The sequence below is a fragment of the Protopterus annectens genome, chromosome 11.part0 (genome assembly GCF_019279795.1).
Source record: "Protopterus annectens isolate FY-2018-M chromosome 11.part0, PAN1.0, whole genome shotgun sequence".
NCBI lineage: Eukaryota > Metazoa > Chordata > Ceratodontiformes > Protopteridae > Protopterus > Protopterus annectens.
The window spans coordinates 1,223,242,687-1,223,266,655 of NC_056745.1; the positions used below are offsets into that span (position 1 = coordinate 1,223,242,687).

General features: G+C 39.6%; 1 protein-coding gene across 3 annotated transcripts in view; it reads left to right on the forward strand.

Moving 5' to 3' along the window:
- MAPK8IP2 (mitogen-activated protein kinase 8 interacting protein 2) overlaps window positions 1-23,969 on the forward strand; it is a 788,562-nt gene that overhangs the window by 742,260 nt on the left and 22,333 nt on the right. For all 3 annotated transcript variants that reach the window (XM_044088602.1, XM_044088603.1, XM_044088604.1), the window contains one exon: window positions 1,894-1,992. In XM_044088602.1, coding sequence (XP_043944537.1) covers window positions 1,894-1,992 — 99 coding nt within the window. The remainder of the gene's footprint in view (window positions 1-1,893; window positions 1,993-23,969) is intronic.

Consider the following 23,969-nt stretch of genomic DNA (forward strand, 5'->3'; position numbering starts at 1 on the left):
ATTTCATTTTCTTATGAATAACTGTGCAGCACATAATTTTAAAAATAGCATGTTTTGTTTGTAAATGAGATAAAATAACTAAACTGTAAACTAGATTTATGGCCTAGGTGGGATAAAGCCCTGTGCATGTTGTAGGTGACCTAAGTTCAAACAGTGCCTGGGATGCCTGAAGGAGCTAGTGGGGGAGGATGCAAGTGAGGTATTTCCCAACTTTCCCATCTTGTGGGGATGGAAGTGGCCCTGGCTCACCACGTAAGTGACACCTAATGGGAGCAATAGGTGTTCCACCCATGCAGCTTGAGCCTAGCAAGTCCACACTGCCATGTGCCAGTCACACAGTAAGTTAAGGAGACTTCAGTGTGTGGCGTTAGGCTTCCCATCAGATGGCAGTACACACAGATGCTTGAAAAAGCCACTTCAGGAGAGCGGGTGTTCCACTAAGTGAGAGGGTAGGCCACCCACCAAGACCAGCCTAGCTGGCCCACCCCTAACACCTGACTCCTGCTGCTGAGTGAATGAGTTAATTGGGATTCCTGGACAAGAACAAATGGACAACAGAGCTCTCATCTAGCTTGGGGATTACTGGCTCCTGCTTCTACAGGACAAAAGGGAGAGTTGAGTCCAGATGAGAAGCCATCACACTCAGCCCTGCAGGGAAGGGGGATAAACCAATAACTGAAATATAATAATTACAAGCATGACTTTTATAGTGTTGTAGATCAGACTTATTCCGAGTGTATGCATGTGTGTGTAGAAATGTTGTAGCAAGTTATATCTGTTGTGATGTGTATCATTCTAACTGAAACTGTTGCATCTATACTATCATAAAATCAAAATCCTATTAAAGCCTTTTTCATTTTGTCATCAGACCAACAGAATTTTCTGTGTGCTTAAAATTTAGACAATATTGTGTAAGAAGTTAAAAATGAGCTAAACGAACAACTTGGTTTTTTTTTTGCTTGGTAACCTGCTTTGCCTTTTCAACTCTGGAAAAGGTCTATATGCAGACAAATAACTGATTTTTAACTGTTGGCATATTTTTTCTTGAAACTTTCATAGTTTACCAGAACTGGAATTTTGATTCCTTGGATACTCCACTAAATACCTCTCAACTGTCCCTGATTTTCAGGGACGTCCCTGATTTTGACTCAAATTTTAGCTGTCCCTCTTAATCCCTCCTAAAACCAGTGACTTGTAGAGGAAAGGTGGTGAATTACACTTAATGAATAATGACAATAATTAAGAGTTATAGACTTCTTTTACTTCAGAAAATGTGTATTAATTCATATGCTCTGATTCTGTCAATGTTTCAAGTTAATAGCACTAATATTTTAAAAATGTCCCTGATTGTCCCTGATTTTTTTGTGACTTCTCCCTGATTCTGTTGAAATTTGTCCCCAATTGGTTGAGAGGTCTGCTCCACTCACAGAAGCTTTTTCTGCAAAGTTTTCTTCATTGTTTAGTTTGGTGGACTTTTTCATTACTAAACCATTGCACAGGGACATTGTATTTGGGTGTAATACCCTCCACAAACATTGTTTATTGGATTACTAATGTTTTGTATAAAATGTCCTGGCATATGGAGGACAGGTACACAGCATAAAAAAAGAGAGAGATTTGAATGAACAGCATATTATAATGCACTATGCTTCTTGGGCAGATATTGCTTTGTGAAGTATATAAGGACACCTCTGAGCAGGGCACCATAAATGAATTAATAACTTATGCATAACAGTTATGTCATATATGTTCATATAGAGATACATTCTCACCAGCTGTAATGAGACAGTTACATCACAGTTGTCAATCTTATGTTCTTACCTAAGTTCCATTGCTTGAACCCCATATTTATCCAGATATTTCTTTACTAACAATGTCTTCTGTTTCTTATAGTTACTTTGGCTTTATAACCAAACACCCTGTTCTTAACCGCTTTGCCTGCCATGTCTTTGTGTCACTGGAATCTATGAGACGTGTTGCAGAATGTGTTGGGTAAGTAAGATTTGTATCTGTTCTTGAGAGCACAAAAACAGATTATATGATTAAAGTCAGTAAGCATTATTTGCAGATTGCATTATTTGTTACTGTACAGGACTGTATCTCACTAAATGTGAAAAAGTGTCAGCATATGCATGAATCAAAGATATTATGAAAATCATGTTTTATTGTGCTTCTGATAAATTGTGGGAATGGCGGTAATAACAGAGAAACTGAAAGCATGCAGATCCAGTAACTGAAATTATTAATTTCATTACATTTAGTATAGTCTATCCTACTAGAGGACTCCATTTGTCACCATAGTTAATAGACCAATTTTCAGTAACCTAAAGCAGCAAAGGAACTTAATAAATGCAGGTTTATGAGCAGTGGCAAATAATGCCAACTTTGAGAGCAATAACATGGAAGAGACAAATACAGAAATAGGTTTGTCGTTAGTTTGGTATGTTAAGTGTCATTAAAGCACTGCAGAATAATAATAAAGGCTAAGGCAGTGATATTTGGTAATGGTTATAGCTGAGATTCAGGCTAAGGCAGTGATATTTGGTAATGGTTATAGCTGAGATTCAGGCTAAGGCAGTGATATTTGGTAATGGTTATAGCCAAGATTCAGGCTAAGGCAGTGATATTTGGTAATGGTTGTAGCCAGAATTCAATGACCTAGTGTTATTTTGATTTAACTGACATCTAGAATACTGTGTTGTGAAAACTGATTAGTTGTGTTTGCAGCTCTTGTGTGGGTTATTTTGCTAAAATAAGACCCTATTGTGTTTATTAATTGGATGTAAAGACGTCCAAGTGAAATAATTTTCTCAAAGTAATCAACAATGTGAACAAATTTTGTTACAGAAAGTGTCAAAACATAGTATTTTTTTTATGTTGAAGCTTCACCTGCTCCCCCTTACCCCTACACAGACAAACCAGCCATGCAGGAAGTTTTACACACTGCACCCCTGCTGCCTAATGTAGCCATATCTAGGGAAGAAAGGGAGGGCTCTGCCACTGGTCCATGCAGTGACCCTTATCCCCTGGCTAAATTTTGCTAAGCTCCCTTTTTGCTGATTTAGCCATATGGCAGTCAGGAACACATCATTATAACATGACACCTCTACTGTAATCTTTACTGTTCAATCTTGTTTACTCTCTGTTCTATTGTACTTCCTAAAGCACAGTGCAGGTCCACCCTGCCATCCATGCCTTAAGGATCCTTCTGCTTTTCCTGATACTGTGGTGTGTTCTTGACTATTTACAATTCATGTGTCTCTTCATGTTTAAAATTAGAATTTTTTCTCCCACATGGTAATCCTTGGAGTGGCACTGCACTTACTAGCTTGTGATTGCTGTTAGTGAGGAATAAGTATGAGTGCCTGCATGATGGTAAAGATACACACACACACACACACACACACACACACACACACACACACACACACACACACACACACACACACACACACACACACACACTACGGTCCCTCACTAAGTATGTTTTTGATTGTAGTAACTATTCTCAGGCTTCTGGATCATAAACGGTATGATCGTTGCATAAGAAGTAACAGAATCTGATGCAAATCTAGAGGGAAACATTCATGTTTGTCCGGTTTGTGGCACCATAATATTCCTCTATGAGAACTTGAAGCTATGTTTTAAAAGTACTGAACTCAACCACTGCCCTGCCTTTAACTGATTTGCTCAAACATAATCTGCTTGTTTCCTGAACCCCTTCTCTTAATGCAGTTATAACAGACCACCTGATGAGTTTTGGTCTAGCAAGCTTGATGACACAGATTGCTATAGATCTACATGACAACTTAGATTTTTCAAAGTCATGGCTTGAGTCTGCTTGCCTTTGCTTTCTGCTTGGAGAGCAATTGTAAATAACCCATATGTGACAGACTTGAAAATCTAAAACGGTAGTGTTGTCAGTTAGGTCAGAAGTGAAATGTCATGCATCATAGTTATAGAGCTGCACTATATTGATGATTATGGACAAAACAATCTATTAGCTAAAGCCATCCCAAGAAGACATGCCAAACTACACCTGGTTATGTTTTCTCCTGTCATCAGTACTGCTCAGATACTGGAGACGGCACTGCAGATTAAACCCTAGTGAAATAAAAGGTACCATATAGTCATTGGGGACCTACATGCTGACAAGACTGGATCCTGTCACCTTCAGCTGACTTGAAACAAATCTTAGCCAAGTGAACACAGAACCAGCTATGCCTAACCATGTCCCGGGTAAAAACAAAAAAGGAAGAAATCCAAGAGAGGGTCTCCACACTATTTTATTAAACCAATTTAGTACTTTCATCCAAAGTTAGACTGGACTTCATCAGAATGCCATTAAAATCAAAATGGATGGTTTTATATCATAATAGCAGTCACACGGTCCAGAACATTAATTAGATGCTTGCCATTAAAACTATTCTTAAAAAGACAGTACACAATAACTAAGAAAAAACTTTATCTCCAGTAAACACTTTATCGTGGATATTTTTGTCACAGACAAATATTTTCTCCACACATTGCATTTCCCACCCAAAGTAAAGCAATTTTCCCATCCTCTATGTAACCTGAATATTATAAAACTTTACAGGCTGAAGCCTGCATTTGGTACATGCATATCTGAGACATTATTTTGAACCTGTTTGACATTTTGTTAGTGAAATTTTCAGGGACTTATAGTTGGAAAATCAGGTTTTGTACTTAAACTGTGATTCTAGGTTTAAGGGTTTACAAACTGCTATATGCTGAATATGGGTTTGCTTTTGTTATTACAGGTTTTTTTGTATGCTGACATATTTCAGATATGCATGATCTTTAATTCTGAATGTATGCCAACTTATTACATATACATCCTGTGCATATATTGCATTTCCATACTGAAAAAAAGACATATGCTCATCCTTTACCTAAACCAGATGTTATGGAGCTTCACAGAGTTGTTACACTGCAAGGGCTGCATAGGTCTGTATTTGAATTATACATATAACAGACAATATCTCATACACTGTTTCACATGTCGTAATTTTTTTCAGGAACTTATACCTGTATGATTAGATATATACTACACTTTTGTTTGTGATTTCACATGTGAGAAAATGTAAACTGATATGTGTTGACAGTGTATGGACCATTTTGCCTTTTGTCCATATTTAAACTTCATTGTCATCCAATTTCTAATCAGATGAAATATCACTATTCCTTATAAATATCTTTGATTTTAGTTATAATGTTAATGCCAGCTTAATACAGCTATATTCTGGATATCTATTACATCTCGCACTCTGAAGAAAATTGATATACTCATCCTTTATATAAACCAAATATTTTGGAACGTTTGCAGAATATGACACTGTAAGGATTCAGATAGCTTCAGTTTGGTATATATAAATATGTTGTTGTTGTTGTGTCTTTCGGCTTTTCCCAGTTAGGGGTCACCACAGCAGAACTCTGGTCCGCTAATGATTGACAGTTGATTTTTACGTGCTGAGTTGCCAGCCCTAACACACAACCTTCAATGAAGGTACGCCCATTCACGCATGTCTCCACGCAGAAGACGCTCTAGCTGAGAGTCGAACCTGTCAGCGTCTTACTGTGAGGCGACAATGCTACCGCAGCACCACCACCAAAATATCAACACTAACCTCTGTTAATCTGTTTTCATAGCCTCATAGGTGTATGCTAGGCTAATGACCACTAGGGCCTTTATAAGCCTAGCCATGCAACCTAAACATTACCCACAAATTTGGTTTATATAGGTGGTGATTTACTGACTGCCTCTGTCCATCAGAGATATGGGTTCCAGACCAGGCATGAATTTCTGATTGCCTATCCATTGGTCCAAATTGCATTTAAAAAGGGATAGGGAGGAACTCTGCTTCACATGGATGGGGAGCATGTTCTAGAGAATGGGAATTATTTGAGAAACATATTTGTCTGTCCAGCACATTTTATTGATGTTGTAAGCAAAATGTAGGTCTCTTAATCTAGTAGTTGTTTTGCAGATGTGCAAGAGGTTCATCATAACAGGGTTCTGGGATGCCCTGTATGCCAGGCAAAGATCACCTCTCAGAAGTCTGTATGATAATGAATAAAGAGACAGGGCTTTGAGATGATCATTGTAGGACATTGTGTTCACTCCCTGTATTCTTTTTATTAGGAACCTTTTGTTGACATTCCAGTTGCTGCATGTATCTGGTCAGGTACATACCGTAGGGGGCAATGTACTCTATGATGGGTCTGATGAGGGTAGAGTACAGTAGTATGATGACTTCTCTGGACCTAGATGCCATGTCCTTGCTTATATAGAAGTATTTTCTTACTACCTTGGACACATGCTGGTTGAAGGCCAGGTTGCTGTCTGTATGAGCTCCCAGATCCTTGACTAGTGAATCAACTTTTAAGGGTGTTTTATTGATGACATGGTTACCCAGACTGATAGACTTCCCAAAAAGTACTATAATGCATTTCTTTGTACTGAGTTTAAAGCCATGGCTTAAGCACCAAGCATTTGTCTGTATAAGACCTTCCTGGACCTTCAGGGGGGATTCAATGACTGCTTCCTGTTTGTAATCGTCTGCAAACTTGGTCAAGCAAAGTCCTTTGACATTGGCTTTGACATCTGAGAAGGAAATGAAAAAGAGAAATGGGCCCAGCACAGAGCCCTGTGGGCCTTCACTGGTGATCATCCTCTTTGTGGAGGTGGCCTCACTGAGTCCATCCTCCTGGGTCCTATCAGTGAGCCAGCTAGCGATCCAGAGTGTTATGAAGGGATGTTCAGTGAATTATAGATGAACATTCAGATTCAGGTATACACTGCACCTATATTGTGATTTCAGGTATGAAGAATTAACAAGAAGCTCTATGCTAAATGTTTGGGCCACTTGGCACATGTCAATACTGGGATTTTTTTTGCATTGACATACTTCTGCTGACAAACAGACTGTTATAGAAAAATATGTATAGCTTTATTCTTTATGTTATTCAACTCAATACAGATTTATTCTGGGCATGAATTACATATGCCATCCTAAAGAGAATTCACATGCCCATTATTAACATAAACCAAACATTACAGAACTTTGCAAACTGTTATGATCACATATGCTTGCATTTGCCATATACTTTTGTAGGAGTCTATGTCAGGAAACTTTTGATATTTTATAACACACATTGTCTTAGAACATATTTTCTTTAGTCTGTCAGATATTCCCTGGGATTTGGAAAGTCTTACAATAATGTGGAAGTCTTATCTCTAAAGGTTTCAACAATATGATTCGCCTTTCTTATTCTTAGACCACTCTTCCACTGTGGTTTCCCCTCATGAGGGCTTTAGCTCAGATATTGGTCTCATGAGCAAACCAAATGCTAATGTAGCAGTCCAGAAAAGTGACTAATACAAATTAACCACATGCTATCTTCCGGAAATGTTCACTGAACCCACTTTCCTCAGCGAAATGATTCAGAGAATCACTCAGCTGAATAAAATGTAACTCTTGGATGAAAGTGAAAACTGTCTTCTAATGTTCATAAATGTTTATAGGCTAATGACCACAAGGGCCTTTTTAAGCCTAGCCATGAATCCAAAATCAGTGCTAAGGGAGTATTTGCAGTATAGGCAAATTCAGTGAAACCATGAGGATGGGGTGTCAGTGTGTGTGTGGGTATATATTTCGACATGTGTGAGTTACTAAAGGGGCATGAATGAGTCTCAAATAATGTGTGTGTGTGTGTGTGTTACAGCATGTTTTCTGAATGTGTGTGTGTGTGTGTGTGCGTGTGTGTGTGTGTGTGTGTGTATGTGTATATATATATATATATATATATATATATATATATATATATATATATATATATATATATACATCTACATGTAGGAGGATACCTTTGCTAATGCGATGCATGGGCTCTTAGGGAGAATACTTACACTGTCAGGATTAACAGCGGTATTTGATTAAGAAGCATGTTAAGGACACAAATGCAGATGGAGGTAAAAAAGGTGAGTGACAGGAGAAGAAGCAACAGAGGTAAACACAAAGGAGAAGAATGCATGAAAAGACAAGAAGCACATATACATATGTGTTTATACTAGGCTAACTGCCCTTGTGAGCTATTTTAAGCCTAGCCAATTATTCCTTGTGAGACTCAAAACCTGCACATTGTGTTTGCAAGGCAAACACCTTAACCATTAGACCACCCTCCTAACCAAATGTGTCTGCTATTATTAAATGCTGAGTGATTGAAGACAAACTAGTGAAACAACTTTTGCCAGTAGTGAAGTTTTCTTTTTTCTTCATTGTTGTGCAATCTCAGAGTATGAGTATTTAAGTTTGAAGTATTGGGGGTGTAAGGGAGGTTTGTCTCACTGCAAAAAAAGTTATCTCTGATGTTTGGTGAAAGTTGTTTCACTGGTTATTTTTCTATAGTTCAACTCTCTTTAGTGCTGTCGCTTGATCAGTTTGTATCCTACCTAAAAATGACAGCAACCACAAATATATAGCTTAATCACTTATGGAATTTTATTAGAATTAAAATCCCCACAACTGGAAATAGAAGACCATCCCTCCAGATCTTTAATGCTTAATACCTAGTCACCATGTATAATTTAAAGGAAAAAAGGTGGGAACTGAACCCAAAAACACAACATGTGTGCTAAATAATATAAGTAAAGCATTAAAATAGTGTGAAGTCTAAAAAAAGCATAATAAATGTATTCCTTCTGTAAAGCAAGCTTATAAATAAACATATTTGCATTGCAAGTTAGTCTATACAACAAATTAATGGCACCATTATTTGTTTGAATAGAAGAACAGGAACATGGAACACAGTTATCCAGATCCAGATGCTGAACATGAAATTAATTTATTCCATGATGACTGAAAAGGGACCTTAGTTACAAATTCACAGTTTTTGTGAGAACGTAATTTTCTTTAATAAATAAATATAAATAAATAAATTCACAGCATTTAGAACACAATCAATAACAAATAAAAACAATGAAAAAAACAGCCTACAAATGTGCATACCACACACACACACACACACACACACACACACACACACACACACACACACACACACACACATATATATATATATATATATATATATATATTATACATACATAAAAAACAGCAAACCTTGTTACATAATGAGTAAAGGTTGCAGAGTAATCACAAAAGCAAATATATTCTAAATAGGCCAGCAACAAATTCAGTTCCACCAACACATTTATTGGCCACACTCCAAAATTGGTAGGCAAAACTTGGTATGCAATTTGGGAGTGTGGCCAATAACCATGGGGATGGAATCAAATATGGTGTGGGTCTTTTTATAAATATATATATATATATTTATAGACATATAGATGTATATATAGAGATATATAGATATATATAGAGAGATATATAGATATATTTTATTTATTTAGTTATAAATGAAATAGCACCATCTTCCGTCTGCATGGCTGAATGGAGGAGCAACAATATGAAACATTAAGATCCAGATAATAAATGTAAATTTTATAGGTTCATAGGTAAGTACTAGGCTTTCTGCTCTTGAGGGCCACTTTAAGCCTAGCCAGTTTCCCTTTTTGTGCTCTAAGTAACCTACCATTTGATTATAGATTAGCTTAACTATCCCATGACTGATAATTATGTATTACCCCTAATGAGAATAACTGGGATCCTACCATAGATTATTTGAAGGGACCAATGTATGGGATAGAGCATTTAGGAGCTGCATCTGTTCATATAAATGTCTTCTAAATGTTAATTTATGCCTGGACTGAAAGAGCTCGCAAACTGACAATTCAAATGGTTTCTTCTTATAGGAGAAGTCTTTTTTTTTCAAAATAATTGCACACAGCATCAGAAACATGATCAATAACAATAAATGTAAACAAAGCATCAAAATGTTGCATTCTGTTAGACCAAAGCACATCCGTCTCTTTTATAGCATAAAACACACAAATGGAGTGAAATCTTCTGCTTGAATTGACATACGGCTTCCCCGACATAAAAGGGACCACATATACATTTGATGCGCTAGATCACTTATTCTGTTTTATATGCCAAGTATTCTCTTATCATGAAGGAATTTGAAGTGAGATGCAGTAAGACAGAGTTAGAAATTATTAAAGTTAGGTGATGCCATATTTAGGGTGTGATAAAACAGAGTTACAGAGAGAGTTACATGAGTTTTTGAAAGAAGTGTTATTTATTTCCCTTAGTTCTTGAGGCAGGGTATTTCTCAATTTAGCTAAGAAGCACATAGTTCTGTGAAATATATGTTTGGTCAAATTTATTATTTCAAATTATGTCAAGCCTAGTTTGTACAATGTTGTCTTGTTGAGATTATTAGAGGCACTAAACCAGTACAGTAGTTTGGGAATGGTAACTTTCCTAAAGATGTTTTTGAGGACAGAAACAATGAACTGTTTATGTGGTAATTTGTCTAGTCTTTGTGTGTGTATCGTGCATTGTGACATTGGTATGGTTAGCAAATACGAGTTTATTAACAATAGTTATATCCACAGATTTATACTGATTTATTATCTGAATGATGGTATGTATTATGCTAGAAGTTAGGAAAGTTATTGTGTCTTAAGGCCAAACTGGTTTTAATTTTATTCAGTAGGAGGTTTGTGTCCTTGAGCCATGATAACAGTGTACTGATTGGCTGTTGCATGTGTGACATGTGTAGTCACATTTGTAATACTGCATACAGTCGTGTAGTCATCACAACATTACAGTAGTCTGAGGTAATTTGCCTCAAGGTGCATGTGAGTTGCAAAAAAAACTGTGAAAAGTTCAGGACTGAGAATGCAAGACACACCAATATTTCTTAGGATTTTATATGATGTGGAAGTGTCCTAGCTTAGTGTATCACTTCTTCCCTTTAAGTAACTTACCATAAATGTGCACCTTAGGCTATGTCATCTTTGCAAGAATGTGGTATGGCTGATGACAGTGAATAGTTTTGGGGAATTTATAAATATAATCTGTGTGTGTGTGTGTGTGTGTGTGTGTGTGTGTGTGTGTGTGTGCACGTGTGTGTGCGTGCGTGTACAAAGCACATCTCAACACAAGGTGAATGCATTGCATTTTGTATGTGCAGCAGTAACGAGCTACTAGTACACACCTGTGTATAATTGTCCTGTTTGAATCCACTGCTGGTAGACACAAGACAGGCTTTGTCAGTGCAGGTGTAACACATTTTGTTGAGCTATTTTTCTTAGCTGTTGATAGGGCCTTTTGCTGCAAAATGCCTGCTTGAAACACAAAGAGCAGTATCTGCACTGGACAAATGATTTCTCTGTTAACCGTAATACATTTTTAGTACCTCTTCAATCAGATTTATTAATTAGTGGTTCTGTTTTCCTATTCCCCTCCTTTTCTTCTGCATATGAGAAAATAATATATCATAGCTCTATCCATAATATGGAAATTTGACTTAGGAATGGGGTCCATTCCCATCATAGTATTAGAAACCCAAAAGACTTGGAGAAATTAAAAACTAGAAAATAATTATTTCACCCAGCTATTCATTTGTTTTGATGCTGCCATATGTTCTCGCCATCTGTTTGCTCATATCTGCTCCACCCATGTTGCTGTTATACTGTTGAACATTTGGCTTGTTCTTTGGACTTCCATCATACAGTGTGACATTTTATCATTACATCCCTATGTGGACATGGTCAGTATACATACCATATATTTTATATTTAGACCTAGCATGCCACAATATGCTTCTCATTTTTGACAGCACCCCTTACAACAAGAAGGATGTTGTGTAATTGGCAAACTTATCTTACGGAGCTATAGTGGCACTTTTTTGCCAGGGTAAGTGCTCCGCACTACAATATTATTTGTTTCTGGAGATTGAAGAGATACATTAGGATGGAACAATATGGCCTGTAACTGCCACCTATCACTTCCCAGAAACCAACAAATGAATTAGAGATGCTCTGTGATTAGCCAAGCCATGGGCTGCTCAGGTTGTGAATGATTGTTCAGCGAAGGAACTCCAGGTCGAGAGATGGAAACATTTTTGTTCTGATATAAACCTTGCACTTGATTTTTCCTGCATAGACAAAACAAAATTGCAAACATATCAACCAGTGTTTTTATTCTATGAATATTCACACTTGTCAAAGTCTTTATATAAAGTCAGGATCTCTTCAGTGCCTTGTACTACTTGAAGTCATTTGGCCTTTGTCAGCTTTTGAAAATGAGAAGAGACTACATTAATAAAATGTACCCCTGTGGATTTTTTTCAAAAATGCAAGATTAGAATTAATTAGTTAGTTGATTGAATGAATTAATGAATGAATTAATTACTTAATTTGGTTTGTTTTGGAGGTTTGACTGCTTGTAAGGTTCATTGTGAAGTGCAGGAATTTTAATATGTTTTGTAGAATGTCTCTGCTCATGAGATAATAAAAAAACTGTTGTATAAACCAGTCAATTTGTTGACTAAATGTCATGAAATTTTGACTTGTTGACTAACTCATTTAAGAGAAATATGTCCAGCGAGATACATTAGCTCTGAAGGAGACAGTAGCTTCCAAGACATGTGGGAGACATTTTCAAACCCCAGCACCAGTGTAGCACACATGTTCCTTTCAACATGGATTACTAACTTTATTCCTTTGCCACCACAAGTTTAGTCTTACAACAATAGTTTGAAACATTCTATTACATATGGGGGACCCTGAAGATTTGATGCTAATGTCAAAGTTCTCAGGCTCTCATTTGTGGAAGATCGCAGCATCATGGTGTGGGAAAGATACATGTGGTTATGGTAGCAGGTTTGCCTACACCACAGGGAACTCCATTGCTAGTAATCTTTTCTGCAATACAAATTACTTTTTTTTTTGCTCAGATCTGTTGCTGAGCAACACATTAGAAGGGAAGGAGATCAATATGTTTCCAAGCACTATAGCATCGGTAGGTACAATGTTCTAGTTCTGTATGTTACCTTGTTGGGACCAGCCAGTGCTGGTATGTTTTTTGTGAATTGTGTACGGTCCAAAGGGAAACATTTGAATGCATACTTTGTGCTCAGAGTACTGTGCTACACAGTGGGGTAAGACTATGACCAATATGGGATCTATTTCTAATAATTGAAAGCTGACTTACCAGAAGACGACTTTACTGAGACGACAACACCAAACCGTTACTTTACAGAACGATCACACTACTGAATTTTGTAACAGGGTAAGTATGCACTTGGCCAACAGAGAACAAGGAAACACACCACAATATGTCAATCACACCTGGGTGGAGAGCTATGCACCCACTCACCCTCAACTAAGTATACCAACTCTGGGATTGTACTACAGTGGGGAAGAGGGCAAATTTCCTCATGGTGGCCAAGTGAATACTTACCCTCTTAAAAAATTTGGTAGTGTGATCATTCAGTATGGTAACGGTTTGGTGTTGTCATCTTGGTAAAGTTGTCTTTTAGTAAGCTGGCTTTCAATTATTAGAAGTAGATCCACAATATGTTGCCTTATTATACATTGTTCTTTATGAATCATAAAGGGCTTCACTATGAAGCTAAACTGTGTACCAGCTTTGCTCCATGGGACACAATATTAATTAATCCTGCCCATACATCGTAAGTTGCTTTTAACATTTTATGCCACAATACATGTCTGTGACCCACTACACCTTTTCTGATAGATTATAATGTAGATAGTCATACCACTTTTGCCTGGCTTCAGCATCTCTAATATCAGGCTTATGACTTACTGGTCTTCAAGAAGGTTGCCATTATCCATGTAAGTATTTATCAGCGCCCATATAACTACAGCTACTTTATTGCTGATGATGGTTAATGAGCAACTTACATTAACCCTTTTTGAAAAATCTTTTCTAAAGTTAGGTCAGACATTCTGTGCTTTTTTTACAATAATTTTTAAAACACCTTAATTAAATTATGACTTTAGATTTAGGCAGATATACATTAATAGAAAACAAACCATAGTGACATTTTTCCATTTGCATATGTTATCCGTCACATATGTTTTCTTTCCTTAGAACTATCATTAGTCCAACATTACATAAATTGCTCAATTCTTGACTTCCCTTAACCCTCATTCCTCCTTATGAACATTATTCTGCATGTGCTGTCCCCACAATTTTCATTTGTTTCTATGTAATATGAACCTTTCCTTTTCTAAAGGGTTCTCTTTCAGTTATTTTATTTCATGTACAACACTCAGTACTTCAAATACAGTTGTTTTAGACTTTGATTTCCATTGAGTAATAATTGATTTTTTTGGCTGCCAACAGAATTAAACTTAACAAGGCCTTACTATGGCAGTTCAGATTTTGTGTCTCAGCCCAAAAGAATAATTTCTTTAGTTACAGTAATTTGTTCATCCAATATTTCTAACAGAAATTTTAAAATCTACCATTTCATTATACTGCCAAAACACACATTCCTAGTTACCTATTCCTTCACCATCACACCTCCAACATTTGATATTTACCCAAGGAAAACATGTTTGATGTCTGCTTGGGGTATAAAAATAGCTATGCAAACACTTCCAAGCAAAAATCTTAAACCTTCTGGGCTTTTTTGCATGCTTGGTAGCCGTAAACATGTCCTACCATTGTTCCCCTGTAAATTGCTTTTCCAGTCTCTCTTCCCAATATTTTCTAACCGCCTCTGACTGAGCCTTATAGATAGCGTGCAATATGTTATATGCCCTACTAATTATCCCTTTTCTAACAGCAGCTTAAGATCCAAACCTATGTTTTTTATAAACTCAGGACAAATACTTTTGAACAGGACAGGTTTATCAGTGTTTTGCAGACATGGCAGGGATCATACCAAAGGAATCTAAATATCAAGTCTTTCAGGCTAGATTTTTTTTTTTTTGTAATCTGAGGAATTTTTAAATAATCTTTGTATTATTTCCATTTAAATTACATTTTAGTTTGAAGGCTGCAAAAGGCAGCATTGTTTTATTAAGTGTATTACTGAGGTGTACTGGATGCATAGCTCTTAACCTCTATGTTGAAGAAATCTGGACAAAGCCAAAAATAATGGCTGAACAAAAGCCCAAAATCAGGGACAAATTTTAAATATTACTGTTGTAAATTTAGAAGGTTACTACAATAACATGTTTTGCATTAATATGCATTTTCTGATGTAAAGTGTTAAGTGTTCAAGTGCTCTTATTCTGCATTTATTACTGCTTGTTAGTAGCCTGATTAAATTTATCTGCTATTCTAAACATCTTAGTTTTGGTTTTAACTCTTGTGCTTCAGGCCAGTTATTTTACATTTAAGGTTTTTGTGGTCTACACTCTTGTGGACAAACTGTTATCAAAACCCATTCTCCATAAGTCCACCAAGTATTCAGAACACTATGTCTGGAAAATTCCCACCAGTTTCTCCTGCCAGCCTGGTCGACATGGGCATACTGAGACAGTGTAGCAATTGCCTCATGTTCACAGACAGTCCTCTTCTCTTAGCACATAATTCTTCTACTTGCAAGAAATGCATCTACATCAGTAACCTGGAATCCATGCTGTCTCGCACCACAGTCAGTACTCTTGACAAAGAGGAGATTGCCAGCACAAACACCACACTACCCACATTACATAGCCAAGCACAACACACGCCTACCTATGCAGGGGTCCTCAATAAAAACTTACCTAAACAGAGACCCCCAAAACACACTCACAAACATTCCACATACAACACCATACACATTGCACATAGTAGACAACACACCAATGTCTCACAAACACAGCCCATTAGACATAGCAATAAACCAACGCAGCCCATAAGGCATAACAATAAACCAAACATACTAGTCATTGGCGACTTAATAATGAGACACACTGATGTCCCCCTCACCAGGCTGTACAAGGAGAAGGTCATGGTCAGTTGTCTGTCAGGTGCCAGAATCCATCACAAAATGTACGAACGTAAGTCTCTCCACAACAGGTTTAAGTACGACTCTGTCATTGTCCATGTTGGTGTGAATAACTTGAAATGTACCTCCCTGGACTATATGAAGTGAGACATGATTGAGCTCTCAGAGTATGTGTCCCAGGCAGGTATGACCCTAGCCCTAAGCAGCATCCTGCCTTCATCAAGAATAATGCCACAAAACCAACAAAAAATTGACTTCAACAATTGGCTTAGTCTCTGGTGTCTTTCCAAGGGGATCCAGTATCTGTCTGTCTGGAGTGGCATGGTTGATAGGCCTTGATGCTTTGCCAGAGATGGCCTCCACCTGTCACCCCTGAGGTTCTGGCTCCTGGCCAAGGTTCTTGCCTCCCCCATTATGCCTTTTTTAGGCTATGTCTCAAAGACAAATCTTCCAACATAAAATATCTGTCAAAAAGTGAATTGAAGGTCATGCTGCTTAATGCTGGGAGCCTTAACCTGAAAATAAACTCACTGGAGGCTGTCCTCACACTGGAAAATGCCAATGTCTGTGTGGTCATGGAAACTTGGTTCTGCATTGTGGAGAGCACCCCTGCCTTACCAAACTATACCTATTAAACACTTTATGACCCCTAAAGGTTGTGGAGTCTCTATCTTCATTAAGGACAGGCACACCTCCAGACTGGTTTGCCAGCATGACACACTGGAATTACTCCAGGTGCAACTGACATTTGGCAAGGCACCCATCCAAGTTATAGCCTGCTATAGACCCCCCCCATCCATGACTCAGGACACCCACTTCTCCTACCTGGACCTACTTGACTCCATCAATGTACCCCCTAACACCCTGATCCTTGGTGACTTCAACTACCCCACCATAGACTGGATGAACTATTCCTGCACTAAAGCTCTCAACCAATGATTCCTTGACTTCATCAATTCTAATGCACTAGAACAGCTCGTCTTATCTCCTACAAGGGGAGATAACATTCTGGATTTGTTTCTCACCAACATGGGCGACTGCTGCACCACTCACATAGTATGTTCTTCTCTGGTGAGATCAGATCATCAGTCTGTTTTATTCAAAGTTTCTATTCCCTCCCCCCAGGAGTAACCAGGCTACAAAACTTCTCAAAAGCTGACTACAACCTCCTAAGGGAGGGTATCAGTAGCTTCACACCACTGCCCCCCACAGAGGATGCAGACAACTATGCTGAACAGTATGCCAACAGTACACCAATGCAGTATACAAGCACCTGTACAACTGCATGGACTTAGCCATACCCAACAGAACTAAAACCTGCTCCTCAAGGAATCATAAACTTGTCTGGTAGACATCCTCTATCAACAGGCTTTACAACAAAAGGAAGAAACTGTTGTCCAAGAGTAAAAAAGGAACAAATTCCAAATTGGAAAAATTCCCTCCTCAGCCTCAACAAGCAAATTAGATCATGAGTGAAAACCTCCAAAGCCAATTATTAATTGAAACTAGCCTCTGAAATAAAGGGAAACCACAAAGCCTTCTTCAGTTATGTCAGAACCTCCATGGTAAAGCCCAGGTTTGTTCTGAATTAGTACTTAACAGTACCACTTACACTGATCCTGTTGACTTAGCCAACCTGCTAGCTGATAGATTCAGTGCAAAATTCACACCCCTATCCCCCCAAAGGCCCATTTGACATCACATCTCCATAGATCAAGTGTTAAAGGCCCTATCCAAGGCAGAGAAAACAGCTTCCATGGGACCTGATAGTATCCCAGGCTGTATTCTGCACCATCTCCAGCAAGAACTAGCCTCACCATTGAGCACCCTGTTCAACCACAGCCTAATTACAGGCTTCATTCCAGCAGAGTGGAGAACTGTCATTGTCATCCCCTTGCACAAAGGTGGTGCCACTACTGACCCAGGAAACTATTGCCCTATTAGCTTGACAAGTCTGCTCTGTAAAGCCATGGAGCACATCATTATGGATCTCATAAACAAAGACATAGACAATCTCTAAGCACTTGACCCCATCCAATTTGGATTCGTCAGGGGCAGATCTTGCCTGCTGAACCTGGTTAACTTCTTTGAGACTGTCACCATGGCCCTGGATGAGAGAAAGTCAATATATACAACTTACCTTGACTGGGCCAAGGCCTTAGACACAATCTCCCACTTAGGCGTCATCAAAAAGCTAACACAACTTGGTGGAAATCCCTAGCTTATCAGGTAGGTGGCCAACTGGCTCACCGATAGGACCCAAAAGGTCAAAATAGGCACCACCACCTCTGACAGGAGACCTGTCACTAGTGGTGTTCCCCAAGTATCTGTCCTGGGACTCCTACTATTTGGCATCTACTTCTCAGAGGTCCAGGCAAAGACAAAGAGCTATGGCTGACCAAGTTTGCAAATGACTGTAAGTTGGGTGCTGTCATTGACTCCCCAAATGATGTTAACATACTGCAAGAGGGTCTCACAGCAACAAATGACTGGTGACAAAGACATGGCTTTAAGTTAAATGCAAAAAATGTATTATCATGCCATTCAGCAAAAACATGGCCCCTACTGATTACCACATCGATGGCAACCCCCTAAGCACACAACCTGTGGTGAGAGACCTGGTACTCAGCTTGACAACAATCTCAGATTCGACCATCGTGTGCCAGCAGTGGTCAGAAAAGCATTTTACTTGGTTCATCTCATAAGTATAGGGATTGCATCCAGAAAAAGGGAGGTTATTACCTCTCTGTACTCTGTACTCCTCCCTCATTTGGCCTATAATTGAGTATAACACCCCGTTTAGTATGTACCTCTCCAAACACTTGCAGCTACTGAAAAGACCACAGAAATGCCTCAAAAAGAGAATCCATGGCCTCCAACACCTGTCCTATGTGGACAGGCTCAAATCACTATCGTTGTACTCGGTATCGTACAGATTGCTCAGAGGTGATCTGGGTCTCTCCTACAAGGCAATATCGGACTCTGCCCTACTAGAGATGCTCCATATTTGTAAGTCTTACTCTTCATGCATTACCCACTCGAAAGGCCTAAATCTAATATGCAACATCAACAAAGCCTCCTGGAGAGAGAAGTTTGTTTCCCAGAGGTTTCCCATGGTAAGCTATGTGTTCCACATGGTGTGGTGCAGGTATTGATCTTATCCTATTTACCTGCTAGTCCAGTCTTTGTTGGAGAGTGCATATGTCCACATTGGGTGATAAATGGGTAACCCACACAGGTCTGAGTGTTTGGAGTTTAGAGGGGCGAGCTGTCTGTGTACATGAGGCAGTTGCAACAGTGCCCCAGAATGGACAAGTGCATCAGGTTAATGGGTGAAAGCACAGATAACCACCCTTCAAACATGCCAGGAGGGGTGGACATAACTAGTAAGTACTGTGACATCTGTGATGAATGAGTACTGCTGTCAGCTTACAGATGTGCCACACTTCTTGATACAATAACCTGGTTGAAGTGCCAAGCCATAATGCTAGTTGACGTGCAAGACAGAAAGGACTAGCATGATGTACTGGTGGAACAGAAGGCAGACTGTCTGCCACCTGTAATACTTTACCACAGCTGTGCAGTTATCAGTGGCTTTGGCCATATGAAAGTTCAGTAAGCTCTGTAGCATGTGCGGTAACTGTGTAACACTATAGTAGACATACCTAGATTGGCAGGAGTTCTAATCCCAATCCTGGCATGTGTGTGTGTGTGTGTGTGTGTGTGTGTGTGTGTGTGTGTGTGTGTGTGTGTGTGTGTGTGTGTGTGTATGTGTGTGTGTGAATCATGTACTATCTTGCTCATACCATTTTTGACCTGTGTACAACCCTCTACACTTCCCTTCACTCCAATTTAGTAGACCTGTTGATGTCATCTACTTCAGAAGTACTTTTGGTTTAGTTGGAAATGTATATGCTCTGTGGCATATCTCATAACTGCGTAACACTATAGTAGGAATATCTAGATAGGCAGGAGTTCTACTCCCAATACTAGCAAGTGTGTGTGTGTGTGTGTACACGCACGCGCACATGTATGTGTGTGCACGTGTGTGCACATGTGTGTGTAAGTGCACGTGTGTGTGCGTGTGCACATGTGTGCATGCGCATGTGCGCATGTGTGTGTGTGTATGTGCGCGTGTGTGTGTGTGCACACAGATGTGTGTGTGTGTATGTGTGTGTGTGTGTGTGTGTGTGTGTGTGTGTGTGTGTGAACACATGCATAGGTGTGTGTGTGTGTGTGTGTGTGTGTGTGTGTGTGTGTGTGTGTGTATGGGTATGGGTGTATGAATCATGTACTGTCTGGCTCATTCCATTTTTGACCTGTGTACTACCCATTACACTTCCCTTCACTCCAATTTAGTAGACCTGTTGATGTCATCCACCTTAGAAGTACCTTTGGAAGAAGTGGAAATGTATAAGCTCTGTGGCGCAACTGATAACTGCGTAGCACTATAGTAGAAATACCTAGATAGGCAGGAGTTCTAATCCCAGTACTGGCAAATGTGTGTGTGTGTATGTATGTGTGTGTGAATCATGTACTGTCTGACTCATGCCATTTTTGACCTGTGTACTACACTTTACACTTCCCTTCACTCCAGTTTAGTAGACCTGTTGATGTTATCCACCTTAGAAGTACCTTTGGCATGTCTCATACCTGTGTAGCACTATAGTAGGAATACCTAGATAGGCAGGAATTCTAATCCTAATGCTGGCAACTGTTTGTGTGTGAGGATCATATCATGTGTGGTTTATACCATTTTGATGTGTATACCATGCACGGCTGGTGATCACCTCCCGCTGCCATTACTTTATATAGTGTGGTGACAGCATCTGCCTCACATGCAGCAGGTTAAACCATTGTACAGTTCTCTGTACAGATGTGCCTGGAATATCCATATGTTTGAAACCTATACATGGTTGGACGTGGTCTGTGTGCCTTAACAATGCCCATGTATGTGATATTATAGCCAGACAGGCCACAGTGAGTGTACTGACATGTATGGCAGCATGAGGTATCATACCTGACTGAAACATCATGCTGATAGGATGTCTGCCGCACTCACAGGTGGCCTGCCTTGTGGGTGCAATACACAACTCCATATGCTTGGTTTTACAAGTGAACTGTACCTGTTATGGGTCACATTAAAGGCTGGAAGAGGTGTGAGCTGTCAAATTGTGGTTCTAATTAGTATGTAACAGGAACACCTTGCATCTTAAGAGGGATGTGTACACAATTTATATCCATTGTATACCAGTAATGTGTCAGGCATGATCTTACCTTAGGCCATTTGTCCAGCACAATTTGCTAGCCTCTGTCCAGACGTCTTGGCACTGACAAGTTGTGAGGTATGCTACAAAAATGTTGAATTCACATCAGATAGGCCCCAGTGGTGACCACTGTAATAGAATACAGTTAACCCCAGCACAAGTGAGCATGCACAACAAGCAATATAGCTATTACATAAAGCAATATAGCTACTACTGATGGTTGTGTGCATGGTAAATTGCATCCATTTCACATGCCTGGGATATTGCCAGGCAACAACAGAACAATGTAATACTCACCAGCTTCAGGCTGCTCTCCCATATGCAGACCAGAAGGTCCTAGGTAGTTGTGAGAGGAATTTATTGTCAGCAGACACACATGTGGCCTTTGTATAGTATGGATGCAGTATGTCTCCATATCTACAGTACTAACTGTAATAATACACAGTGTCCTGTCCTCACCATAGATGTGCATCTCTGTACATTAGAAAACCCCATCCACAACTGCAGTTGGACCTGACACATGTATGTAGATACAATACAGATACATGTATGTCTGATACATTAGTGTACTAATCCCATCTGGGCCCTTACCTGCACACTCCTCATCCAGTGTGTGTGCAACCCACCTCTGCAATGCTTCCCTCAGCATCATGGCTTGTGCGTTTGGCATGTGGCCCAAGTGTGGTGAGGAGCTACTTGGTGGGTGTCATTGGGGGCTGGATGGCTGGGCCCCCAACTGTGGATAGCCAGTCCCTCGCTACAGTAGCAGCCCACTGATGGGCATGGTATTTGAGGTTGGTGGCCCAATGCTGCACATGTCCATAAGTTCTGCTAGGCAGGCCGGCATAATTTACCCTGTGGACCTCACTGTTCCACAGGGCAGTCCTCTCCCACACATCTTCTGCTCTCCATCCACATGACAGGGCAAAATGTCCAATCACATATTGGGTGATGATGTCTGTTTCCCCAACAGAGAATGCTGGTAGGCAAGCACTCTGCATGTTACTTGGAAGACATAAACAGGAAAAGGTCACAGGACCACATACAGTTGTCAAAATGCACATCAGCAGTGGATATTACTTGCAAATAATCCAGACTACACCATAACTCTCCAAGCTATCATGGCTATAGCAGCTTGCATTACACGCCTGTCTCTGAGCTATCTTATTCCCCCCAATGTTGAACACTTGATTGCATAATCCTCTATCCTCCATTCATTTCTATGTAGAAGGTTGACAGTGGTCATCTTCCATGTGGATGGTGTGTGCATGGTGGCAGGTCTGTGTCTGACTGTGATGTGCGATGGAGCTCTGAGCACATGCCTAAGTTCATGTAGGAGGCAGACACTGATGCTTTTATACCCCATGGAGATATGCTGTTGTTGCCATCAGTAGGCAATATGTACATGCTCACCATTGCTGAGGGGAGGAGTGTGGTTGATGTGCATATCTCCATGTATGACTGGGGTGGGCAGGGTGACAATGTTCCCACCTAACCTGTGTGATACAGGTTGCCTATATCCACGGCATGTGTGTATGAGGTGTTCTTTACCCCCAGTACAGGGCAAATTGTGTTGTTCCATCTGAGACTTACAACATATGTGGAGACATGGTTGCAATTTTCTTTGGTGGTGTGGATATGTCTGATTCATAAACATAGTCAGCCTTACAGGACATCACCTATGGACTTACCTGCTTGCTCAGATATAGGTGGACTTGCTTCAAAGTTGTTGCCTGCACCTATGTATCTCTGTACAGTCAATGTAGTAACCTATGATGTGGTTTGTGTATTGCTGCTGTCCACCAAAGGGGATTAATCTACCTTGGTGGAGGCTGGATATACAGGTCAGGTACTGCTGTGTCCATATTGTGACAGTGGATATAAAGGGTACACACCCTTGATACACTCCCTGGTATTTGTGCAAGTGGAACATGACACCACAATAACTTTCATAACAATTCCCACCTGTAGTGTGACCAATAGCCTGCACAATTCAATTGAAAACATAACAATCTGGTCTTTGAAAACATATGGAAATAATACTCAGTACAATAAGCCAGTTGAATGAGTGTGCACACCCTTAAACTTGTGTATGCACCTCTTGAGATGGTTACAGCATTCATCCGTCTTGGTCTGGACTCTTAACATCATGGCACATCTTCATTGACAATAGTTGCTCACCTTCCTAGAAACACCTTTGATTGTATTTCAATGGAATTGGACAGGTTAAGGGTCACATTTAAGATGATAAACATTATGAAATGATCTTCTGTGGTCTGATTATCATACAGCACATAAACCTGGCATTCCAACAGGGGTGTTTACACTTGTGATATCCACGTTATATAGGTGTTGATATAGCTGGTAGTGGTAAGCATGGACAGAGGGTCATAACACAGGTGGAGACTTCTCTGATTAATACCTGATAATCATGCCTACTCTAGTACCCATATCAGTGTTAGGGCAATGCAACCACCAGTAGCTGTGCACATATATGTCTGCTGTATGCACTGACACTGATATTACACATGTGCAACATGTACAACCTATGTACCTGACTGCTTGAAACCCATGTGATTAGTTATGTGCCTTCCAGATGAACATATACATAAATACATGTGCTCAGGGGATACCTGGTATACATTTCTGTTGAATGTTAGTATGGCACACTGTATTTACAGTCTTGCTGCTCAATCATACTTCTAAACCTGTTACACCAGTACGTCCGGACAATGTCACACATAAATGGGTGTCAAAAGAGACATCAGTATTGATACTGCATTAATATAGCTGCACCATACA